At 42.0% G+C, this 12029-nt stretch overlaps 1 protein-coding gene across 3 annotated transcripts in view; it reads right to left on the bottom strand.

The window, feature by feature from the left end:
* Positions 1 to 1725: 1725 nt before the first annotated feature.
* The window catches only part of PPP1R18 (protein phosphatase 1 regulatory subunit 18), a 46211-nt gene continuing 35907 nt past the window's right edge, over positions 1726 to 12029 (bottom strand). For all 3 annotated transcript variants that reach the window (XM_081320110.1, XM_081320108.1, XM_081320109.1), the window contains 2 exons: positions 3462 to 3669; positions 1726 to 2370 (listed from right to left, as the gene is read on the bottom strand). In XM_081320110.1, coding sequence (XP_081176236.1) covers positions 2351 to 2370; positions 3462 to 3669 — 228 coding nt within the window. In that variant the 3' untranslated portion in view covers positions 1726 to 2350. The remainder of the gene's footprint in view (positions 2371 to 3461; positions 3670 to 12029) is intronic.

The raw sequence follows: 12029 nt of genomic DNA, 5'->3' as shown, positions 1-12029 counted from the left end.
AATTTCTCGAAAGAAACAAAATCCACAGAAAAAGGGAAAATCTGCATCATCTGAAGGAAACAAGGAAGCTCAGCATAATGAAAGAAGAAAAAATAAAAGGGTATTGGAGAAAACAATTATGCCAAGTCCATTGAAGGAAATCAATGGTGAAAGAAGTTTTGATGGATTTCAAAATGCTTCAAGAATTAAACAAGTAATGGCTGTGGAGAATGATAAATCACAATTGGCTAGGTCTATTTTTTCTCTCCAAGAAACAAGGAAGCAAATGCAGTCTGCAAATAAATATAAAGTTTCAGCAGAAATGTATGAAAGAAGTTACTCAATAAGTGGAAAGCAATCGCCAAGCTTTATACCTTTACTAGAAGCAGATCAAAAATGATCAGTCCAGATTCAACCTGTAGAAACTATACAACAAAGCTTATCTCCGAATAAGCTGACCACACTTACAAAACTGCAACATGAAACTCAGCAGGAGTGCGCAGATTGCACACCATCTAAGCATACGGATATTTATTCTGTAGATTCAGGTTCTATGCCAAGCTTTGTTCCTGTCGTTCAGCAGTCATGCCATAATACACTGGTTAAAAAGCCACAGTTACCATCCAAAAAACAACTGGGGACTCGAAAGAAAAAGAGAAGACCCCCCTGTTGGACCTATGGACAGCCTTGAAGATGATCGTGGAGAGCAACAATTAGATAAAAAGAACAATCTTCAACCTTTTAAGCTAAGGGCAAAGCTAAAGAGAGCAACACCTCAAAAAGTAAAAGAGACTTCTGTACCAAAGCCCCAAAGTAATATAGTACATCAAGAGGATTCTTGTGAGCAGCATGTGGCAAAAAAAACACGCTCAAATGTTTCAGTAACACAACAGAACAGTGAAGGATTTTTATCACATGGACCAGTTTGTAGTAATGAAATGTTTGGAAGTCACATCATAACTTAGAATGGTTGCTAAACAAATGGTCATTAAGTGAGGATTACCTGTACTTATCACAATGGATGGTAGAACAATAATATTACTAGTATTATTTCTACTAGTAATAATACATTTTGGGGACAAAGAATCCAAAGTCATCTGGGGGGGAGAGGTCAATTTGGAAGCCACAATTGTCCAACTGAAGGGGCAGTCCTTTGAGTGTGTGGTTGTGGATACCATCCATACCTTTTGTACCCTCCCCTGTGGCCACCCCTGAAAGCATCACTTCATTTTTTAACATTCAAGGCTCCGTTCACTTCACTTCAAGCCCACCCATCTAAGTCCATATGAGTTGTGAATTCTAAACATGAAATGGATACGACTAACACCAGAAGTTGTATTTTTCTCCTGATTCTGCTTTGTTTGTCCATTCCACCACCACCCTGCCTCCCTCCCCCGCCCCCCTTGTTCCACTTCCATACTTTAGCCTGGCAGTCCCACAAGACCGCCTCAGCCTGAACTCAAAGAGAGAGAAAACACAAAATGCCACCACAAAGAACAACGGTCTCTGCCCCTGTGCAGAGATAACCTTTCCCTAATTGCTCAGTTCCATGCCTTACTAAGTGCTCTTGATTTAAAACACAGAGAGGCCCGTCCCCATTGCCCAGTTGCATGCCATATTACTCACACCTAGAGTCATGCTATGTTGAATTGACTTCCTCTTCAATGGCCCCCCTCCCACCCCAGAATACTGATAAGCAGTGTGTAACGTTCCTCGGTCGCCCCCCCCCCCACCCCAAATGGTGCTTTGCTTTGTTTTCCTTTAAACATCATAACAAGACAAGATACTTTATAAAGAAAAAAAGCAGAAAAACAACGACAACAACAACCAGACAAAGTTACATCAATGTCCCTCAGCCCGGAGCTGAAGCTTTCAAATGCTGTGTGGTTGATGGTAAGGAGTAAAATAGGTCAACGATGTTAGCCCTTGGTGTTTGAAGGTTCAATGGTACTTTCCTCAGGGAAAGTTTTAAAACATGTCCACAGGCTCCTCAGCGACTGACAGGAGCAGAAGGAAAAACATTGGTTGAGATTCCCTTCTAGATTGGGCTGCATTTCGCTCGGTTTGGAGCCATCTAGATGTGGGGTAGTTTTTCCTAAGCCAAGAGGCTCTGTTTTCAGGGTCAACGTGGAGAGAAGAGCCATAACAAGGGTGAAGATGCTGTGTTAACTCCTGAAGGAAGAAATGTACAGCATTCAAAACTGTAGGAAAAGGCTGATAGGTCTTTATTGGTCCCGGTTTCTTTTTCCTTGGTGTGTCAGTCATTGGAAGACAAAAAGAGATTCAAGGTCCAGCCGAAGGATTTTGAAACACGGCTTCAGTCTGGAAATAGATTCCACCTTTTCCTGTACCAGGAAAGAAAGACGATAAGCTATCGCCGACAGGACTCATCTAGAAAAAGGGAAAGAAAGAATATCAGCATAGTTAGCAAAGGAGGAAAAGAACAACTCCTGGGTTTGCATTCCCCCTTTTGGCACTTGTTAAAAAGGCCTTTAGATGGCACTTCAGTATTATCTCTAAGGCTCCTGTTTACTTCTATTCTTCCAACTATAGCATTTCTGGTTTTACAAGTCTCTCACCTATTTATAATGGTACAGGGTGGGGGTTTTTTGTGTGTGGGGGGAAAGAGATCTGGATGAAAAATAGGGTTTTCATCCAATCTCAATTACAAATATTTGTAGATGGATCATTTAAAAAAAAACTTTGCTCTCCTTTTGTTGTTTACTGTCAGATATAATTCTGTTCATCAGAATCATAACACAAATATTCCTTCAAGGCTGTTGAAAGCTCTGTCTGACATGGAAATGGATTATATAATTCCTTCACCGAATCTTGAATTCAACTCAGTGAATGTGCTTTTTTTTATCAGCAAGGGGTTGATATTTATGAACGTTTCCAGCTGTAACATGCTTGAAAGTTCCCACTGTATGAAAATATGCAGGGATTTTTGTAGCTAGGGAAGCTTTCAAGCACTACGTACAACATCGGCTGTTTCCAGTCAAACAACAGACAGATATGTAACAACTCCTCAATCTCTGTATGATGGCAGTTGTCTACAAGACTCTTCTTCTTTTTCCAATAAACAGAACCAGTTGCCAGCCCATCGTAGCCCAACTTTGTATAACAGTATAACAGAATATCAGAGTTGGAAGGGACCTTGGAGGTCTTCTAGCCCAACCCCCTGCTCAGGCAGGAAGCCCTATACCATTTCAGATAAATAATTGTCCAATCTCTTCTTTAAAACCTCCAGTGTTGGAGCATTCACAGCTTCTGGAGTCAAGTCGTTCCACTGATTAATTGTTCTGTCAGGAAGTTTCTCCTTAGTTCTAGCTTGCTTTTCTCCTTGGTTAGTTTCCAATTGTAACTTACAAGTTACAATTCAAAACCCAGCTAAAGAGACAGAAACTGTGTCAAGAGTGATTGGGGAAAGATTTTGCAATCCACTCTAATCCAAGCATTACCCGGGGATCCCAGATACTCACCTACAATAAGTGGTTTGCTCCTGAGCAGGCCAGGGAGGCCACGATGAAGCAGCAGCAACTCCTCTTCTTCTTCTTCCTCATCACCGCTGGGGTTTGTGCTAACCAAAGATTCTGACTCTTCTGGGGGCCCAAACTCCTCCAGTAGGGAACTCTCTGATGGGTACTGGAAGGTCCTCTCCAGCTGGTTCTCACTGAATGAAATCTTAAGCTGCAGATGGAGAAAAAGGGGGATAGATGGATGGATGGAAGGTAAATACCACAACAGCATGGTGCAAGATCAGGTTCTTGGCCCATTTCAAACTAGATTTGCCTTCCCTTATTTGATGCCTTTGAGATGCCATACAAATATGATGGACTTCCATCCCCTTAATCCACAGAGAATAGAGTAAAATATGGAGCTGAAGAATTCACATTTGTAGGACATCAGTTGGAAAGTCTTCACCAGATTATTATTATTATTATAATTAATAATAATAATAATAATAATAATAATAATAATAATAATAATAATAATAATAATAATAATAAAATAATTGAAGGGACCTTAGAGGTCATCTAGTCCAACCCCATTCTCAGGCAGGAAACCCCTATACTATTTCAGGCAAATGGCTGTCCAGTCTCTTCTTAAAAACTTCCAGTGTTGGAGCATTCACAGCTTCTGGGGGTAGGTTGTTCCACTGAATAATTGTTCTAACTTTTGGGAAATTTCTCCTTAGTTTTAGGTTGCTTCTTTCCTTGATTAGTTTCAATCCATTGCTTCTTTGTCCTGCCTTTGGAGAATAGCTTGACTCCCTCTTCTTTGTGGCAGCCCCTGAGATATTGGAACACAGCTATCATGTCACCCCTCGTCCTTCTCTTCATTAAACTAGACATACCCAATTCCAGCCACCGTTTGTTATATGTTTTAGCTCCAGTACAGAGTGAGCGCCTGTTACTCGTCCCAGCTTCTGCCAACCTAGCAGTTCGAAAGCACGTAAAAATGCAAGTAGAAAAATAGGGACCGCTCCGGTGGGAAGGTAACAGCGTTCCGTGCGCCTTTGGTGTCTAGTCATGCCGGCCACATGACCACGGAGATGTCCTCGGACAAGCGCTGGCTCTTCGGCTTTGAAACGGAGATGAGCACCGGCCCCTAGAGTCGGAAACGACTAGCACGCATGTGCGGGGGAACCTTTACCTTTACCTTTACCTTTTTATGTGAAAATAAGGTCTATTAATTTAATACTTTGATACATTGCCCAGAAAACAATTTGAAGAGGCACGAATTGCTAAATCTCCATAGAGCTGGCCCTTTTAAGACGCCTAGATGGAACAAGCCTTGGGGAAGGCCAACCATGCTCCACCTACGCTGCTTTGAGCTCCTCAAGGTAAGATGGGATATAAATTACCTCATATTATCATATCATACATCAGATGGCTTGGAGACCCAATGGGGAAGCTTTGTGCTGGAGGTGATTGACAAATCAAAATTCATCTACCACCGCCACCCCTACCTCGCCTTTCCCCCCTGCCACCAGTATGTCTAGCTCCCTTCTTAACCATCTTGTGTCAATGATTTTATCTCTTAATGTTTTTATCTGCTGTGTTTTTATGATGGATGATTTTAATGTTTTTCATTTTTTTTATGTTGTAAGCTGTCCAGGGTTGTTGGATAGATAGATAGATAGATAGATAGATAGATAGATAGATAGATAGATAGATATCCATTGTAAGTATAAATGAATGCTATTGGTACACATCTGCTTCTACCTTAAGTCTCCCTCTTCAACAGAGATGGTCTTTAAAGTTCCAGCAAATCGTAGTCTGCCCTTTACTCTCTGAAGGGAGGCTATACTGTAATATACAGGTAATTCCGTCAGACTCCAGGGGTTAAATCTCTTAGGAAGCAAAAGATGACTTATAAGAAAACAAAGGCTTAATGAGTTTGAGCTGCACTTATGGTGCAGTAGCTACATTTAGAGCCATAGGAGAAATGCACATTTTAGTCCAGGATGGGAACATGGGAGTTGTACTACAGCTCATCTGGAAAGCCCAGTAAGATTAAAGGAAAGTGTGTAATTGAGTATGTGTGGCCTCTGGAGAACTAAATTAAGGGAAAAGATGCAGGCAAGATAGCCAATTATGTCTGCCTTGCAGCAAAACCCTCTTATCAAAAAAGGAGAATATTTGTAGCTCAGGGTTGAAATGAGGGGTCCCTGACCTTGGTTGTTTTCTTGCAGACCTTTCATTATCCAAACTACTGTAGGTAGTATCCTAAGTGCTAACACTGATGATGTTACCTAGTTTGCATAATGAAATATCTGCAAGAAAATAACCAAGCTCAGATAGCATCAAGGACTCCTGGCTTCCGGTTGCCCTCCGGGTGAGATTCAAGGTGCTGGTGATGACCTATAAAGCCCTTAATGGCTTGGGTCCAGGATATCTGAGGGAACACCTGCTGCCGGCATCAAGTTCCCTTCGTCCTGTGCTCTCCCACAGGGAGGGCCTTCTTAGGGTGCCGCTGGCAAAAGATTGCCGGCGGGCAACACCCAGGGGTAGGGCCTTCTCTGTGGGCACGCCTGCCCTTTGGAACCAGTTACCCGTAGAGCTCAGGACTACCCCTGATTTTCGTTCATTCCGCCGGGACCTGAAGACCTGGCTCTTTGAGCTTTCCGGCCAGGAGTGAGAATTTTTAATTTTTTAACTTATTGTAATTGGGTTTTTAAATCAGAGTTATAGGGGTTTTAGATTTTTAATCAAGGATAATTTAATCTATTTTAATTGATATTAACTTTTTGTATTGTATGTTGTTTTAATTGCCTTGTGAACCGCCCTGGGTCCTATGGGAGAAGGGCGGTATATAAGTTCAATAAATAAATAAATAAATAAATAAATAAATAAATAAATAAATAAATAAATAAATAAATAAATACCTTCTCATGTCCTGCTTCTTCAGCTGTTCTCAAAAAGATTTATTGTAATTTGCTTGGGTTAAATGGCAGAAATTTGAATAAACTCCCCCCACCCCCCAAAAAATTTAAGGGATTACAAGGAAAAGTGACTGCAGTGTCTTAGGATATATAAACAAAAAGGTTGCAAACTTGTGGCCAATAAATCCTTTCCTAGGACGCCTGACCATCCCAGATCATACACTACACCAGGTGATAAACTTTCAGAAAATAATATTAAATTGCCCCATAGGCACTCCTGTGGCCAGAGGGTATCTCTTGGGTGTGAGAGAAGAGCTTATAGATTCTGTCATCCTTGGAGATTTTTAAGAAGAGACTAAAAGGCTACCTCTCAGGGGTGGTTTAATTTATGTCCATGCTCTCTGCACAGAATTGGACCACATATTCCTAGTGGTTCCTTTCCTTTTCTGTGACTTTAGAATCAGGTATGCTTTTTGTCATCCACTAGCTTAATATGCAAGAACGCCCAGCAGTCAAAAATAACAAGAGGAAGGTATCCCATGAGAATCTCTCAAAGTCATAGGGAATTAGATGGTATATACATTAGATAGAAAAGGGATGCGGTGGCTCAGTGGGTTAGGACGCTGAGCTTCAACAAGCTCAGATGGTCGGCAGTTTGGCGGGTCGAATCCCGAGTGCCGCGTAACAGAGTGAGCGGCTGTTACTCGTCCCAGCTTCTGCCAACCTAGCAGTTCGAAAGCACGTAAAAATGCAAGTAGAAAAATAGGGACCACTACGGTGGGAAGGTAACAGCGCTCTGTGCGCCTTTGGTGTCTAGTCATGCCGGCCACATGACCACGGAGACGTCCTCGGACAAGCGCTGGCTCTTCGGCTTTGAAATGGAGATGAGCACCGGCCCCTAGAGTTGGAAACGACTAGTACGCATATGCGGGGGAACCTTTACCTTTACGATAGATAGATAGATAGATAGATAGATAGATAGATAGATAGATAGATAGATAGATAGATAGATAGATAGATAGTCAAGATGCTTAGATAGGCTGTCTAACTGATCTCAAGCCAGCCTCCCCACAGGATGAGCCCCATTTGCGGTTCACGTCAATATGTGCACAGTAATGTGTGCTACATAGCAAGAACACCTGGGGAAAAAAACACCAGCAAGAGCCAGTTTGGTATAATGGTTAAGGTCTTGGCTAGAAACCAGGACACTGTGGGTTCTAGTTCTGTTTTAGGCATGAAAGCCAGCGCTATGACCTTGGGCCAATCTTCATTTCCCACCTCACAGGATTTTTGTTGTGGAGAAAATAGGAGGAAGATGTATTAGGCAAATTTGTCACCTTGACTTATTTATAAAAATAATAAAAGAGGTATAAATATCAAATATATGAATAAAAACACAAAGTTACCCTATCAAATGAGCTTACAGTGTTAAGTAAATGAATAGTGGGGAGGGGCGAGGGATCAGAGTGGCAAACTGACAGCTACACCTTCAAATTGTGGGCCAGCTCCCTTATGCTGCGTTTGTCAATTGGTCCATCTAGCTCCATCTTATAGACCTGCTCTTGAAGTTTCCACAGAGTTTCCTAGCTGCTCCTGAAGATCCAGCTTCTCTTTAAAGCTTTCTGGGCAGATCTCAAGAGACAAAGCTTAATGGGTGTGTTCCATAATAAGCATGCAGCGGATTGCAGAATTGATCTTATTTAGAATAAAAGCTATCTAACAGGATGGAAAGTTTGGGTCAAGGGCTCGCCCTGGCCTCGGAGATCAAGGGGCAGTTGAGAAGAACCTACTTCAGGGGTCTTCAAACTTGGCCCTTTTATGACTTGTGGACTTCAACTCCCAGAATTCCTCAGCCAGCGTGCCTGGTTGAGGAATTCTGGGAGTTGAAGTCCACAAGTCATAAAAGGGCCAAATTTGAAGACCCCTGACCTATTTCGGTGGCAACAACTTATAGAGCAGGCGTTCAGAAACAATGTGAAGTAACAAAGAGTGCCTGTGAGCATGTACAGCAGACATTTCCTGTGTCCCATGAATGCTTTTAATGAATGAGGGTTTGTACTGAAGGTCCTGGTAGCAGATTCCATCTGGAGTTCCATCTTTTCTTGTGCATGAGGTAAGAGTTTAAACCAGACTATGTGGCTTTTTGGCAAGCTAAAAACTCAGCAACGTGAAGAGGTGGGTGGCAGAAGAAAAAAATACAGGAGAAAATGTTTTGCCCTATAAGTCTAATTCCACGCTGAATTAGAGAAGCCAAGCATAAGAGGGATTTTCCTAGGTCTAACTGAAGATCCTGTTTTTCATCTCTTATGAAAGAAGGGCATGAAGGTAATAATCTTGCCGAGCTTGCTCCTATACCACTTGCAAAATTTGACAGAAGGTGGGGGGATCCTTCCCCAACTAAGATTTATGGATGTCAACTTCCAGAATTCTCAGCCTACATGGCCCCAGTCCCTGAATTGGAAATAGATCTGTTGGCACCACTTGCCTCCCAGGGTTGATATAAGAAAAGCCACAAAGAAAAAAAATGCAAAGAAAAGACACAATTAAAAAAAACACCAAGCACTTCATTTGTGCAGCTTTCAAATGTACTCTATAAATGATTCGTTGCGCAGGTTGAGGTTTGCAAACTCAGGAAGCTTATTTTTAATCGGAAAGCTGGCAGGGTTTCTCCAATTCTGCCCAAGAAAGGTGAGGTCTTATCGCCATGCTTCGCTTTCCTTTACTGTCCTCAACTTACAACTATTTGTTTAATGACCATTTGATGTCGCAACAGCGGTGAAAAAAGTGGCTGATGACTTATTATTCACACTTAACAACGGTTGTGGCATCCCCATGGTCACGTGATCAAAATTTGGGTGCCTGGCAACTGGTATGTCTTTGTGACAACTGCAGTGTCCTGGGGTCGTGAGATCCACCTTCTGCGATCTTCCAACGAGCAAAGTCAATGGGGAAAACAGATTCACTTAATGACCATGTTACTAATTGAACAACTGCAGTGATTCACTTAACAACGGTGGAAGGAAAGGTCAAAGGTAAAATAGGGCAAAACTCACTTAACAACTATCCTCCTTAGCAATGGAAATTTGGGGCTCGGTGGTGGTCATAAGTGGAGGGCCACCTGAAATGGTATGAAGGCTCCTGCCTTGGCCCCTTCCCCATTCCAGTCCAGGTTCTTCCCAGCCCTGCTGCAGAGAATTCAGAAGAGGCAATCTTTGACCTTATCTACTTCTCAGGTAGTTCCCATGGGAATTAATCCCAAGTTAATCCCAATTAAGTGAAGTCTATTAATGACAAGGGTAAAGGTGAAGGCGGAGGAGGAGAGGCAGAGATTGGTTTGTAGATCACATTGACAGCAGGGGCAATAGAGGCTGGTTCGGACAACTCTGCTCTGTTTAACAGCAACTTGATCTTCAAATGCCAGCAAAACTATCCAACGGATATGTTATTAGGCCTCCTTTCAAGGTCCTTATATTTACATGTATTTATATGTATATTTCCTAATCTGATACCAAGTCTGCCCTCACTCTTTGTGTAATACTATGCTATCCCTACAAGAAATCCAAAAATTTAGGAAGATCTTTCTATTTGTTTTTATATGAATAAAATGCTATCACTTAAAGCCACAGAACCGTCCAAAGAAACATGAATTCCTTAGCAATGGTCTTAATGAAACATAAATCAATCTTCCCAACCACAGGTCTTCTAGATGTGTGGGGTAACAGCTCTCATAATCCTCAACAGATCTGGGTTTCAAGCCATGGAGTTAGGGTGTTTGTGGTCCTCTGTTGTGATTTTGAATGTTGCAGTGAGTGCAAAGGCCCTGAAATGATTGACAAACTCAAAGCCCCCTTTTACTGAATCTTTTATTTTCCCCTCTAAGTCAATCAAAGGCACTGCTGTCCTGATTTTTCTTCTATAATCCCCACCATCTAATACCCTTTTCACCACTTTCTTTTAAAAAAATACAACAGGTCGACAGAAATCATTGGGTGTTAACTAAAACTAATTGGTTATATGTTATATTACTAATTAGTATTATATTATAATCAAAAATCAGTGCCAATTGACAGCAACATCAGGAGTACTCAAAGCTGGAGAAGTTCCAGGGCCTGAAGCGAGAATGAGAGAGAACGTGGAAGGAAAAGGCCAAAGTGGTCCCTGTTGTGGTAGGAACACTCAGGGCTGTGACTCCTAAATTGGGAGATTGGCTCCAACAGATCTCAGGAACAACCTCAAAACTGGAAGACCTTGGAGGTCCTTTCCAGCCCTAGGATTTTATTTTCTATGTTCTAAGCTCTCTGTCCAGTAGAGAGCAGTGCTAGGAACAGCTAAGATGCTACGCAGAATCCTCGGTCTCCCAGACTCTGGTAGATGACCCAAATTGAGGAAGACATAGACCACCCATAAGGATTAACAACAGAATAACAGAATTGGAGGGGACATTGGAGGTCTTCTAGTCCAGCCCCCCTGCTCAGGCAGGAGACCCTATACCATTTCAGTCAAATGGTTGTTCAAACTCTTCTTAAAAACTTCCAGTATTGGAGCATACATAACTTGTGGAGGCAAATTGTTTCACTGGTTAATTGTTCTGTCAGGAAATTTCTCCTTGAGTTGCTTCTCTCCTTGATTAGTTTCCATCCATTGCTTCTTGTCCTGCCCCTCAGATGCTTTGGAGAATAGCTTGACTCCCTCTTCTTTGTGGCAGCCCCTGAGATATTGGAACACTGCTATCATATCACCCCTCGCCCTTCTCTTCATTAAATTAATTATACCGAATTCAAGCAATTGTTCTTTATATGTTTTAACTTCCAGTCCTCTAATCTTTGTTGCTCTTCTACGCACTGTTTTCCCCCCTTTTATTCCCTATGGGTGGTGTATGCACATATGTACAATATATTTACAGATACACGAATGAACGATTCAGTTGACATGCTTCTTACCATGTCTCCGAAAAACTTATGTCAGAGGAACACTTTTTTGCCTTGGGTCACACAAACGTACGTTAAGTTAGGATCTGAAATAGTCACTTGTCCCACAATGTACTTGAAGGTACAGGGAAAAAAGGCTGTGGAGAAACTGTCTGGCTTGTGTTCCCCTTTAACACCCATTTGATCAGAAGAAATCGGCAAAAAAGGGTTTGTGCTGCATTCCATTTCAATGGGTCAAGACTCAAGGCACTGTTTAACACACTAACTCTGTTTGCACAATACACATGAACCATGTTTTAATCCGGGGTACTCTTTAAATGTAGCCTGGGCAGAATGGAGTGTTGTTCTCCGTATTCCGCGAATTGAGAAAACTGAATTCAGCAAACCACTATTTATCCTGGGTAGGCTCCCCATGTGAACGTAGCTACCAAGGGTAGCAATTTTAGAAAAAGAGTAAAAAGTGAACAGTCCCAACTGAGCCTAAACTACACTAGTTTGGAGAAAGTAGGAGATGAGTTTGATCCTTCTTTCCAAAGCATCATAACCCCCAACTTAATTCCATTCATCACTCCAGGATCCTCTATGTCAAATCTAATTTTTGGAAACTTTCACAGCTGAGTTGGGATTGGTATAGCTGCTGACTGGACAAACTGGGCTCTGGCCACCAGCGCTGTTGCTCTGGTTGCTGCACAACTGTGGTTGACTGAGCGGAATTGGCATTTGGAGGGAAGATG

The sequence above is a fragment of the Vipera berus genome (assembly GCF_964194415.1).
Source record: "Vipera berus genome assembly, chromosome: 2".
Lineage (NCBI taxonomy): Eukaryota > Metazoa > Chordata > Lepidosauria > Squamata > Viperidae > Vipera > Vipera berus.
This window is presented reverse-complemented; position numbering and strand designations above follow the sequence as displayed.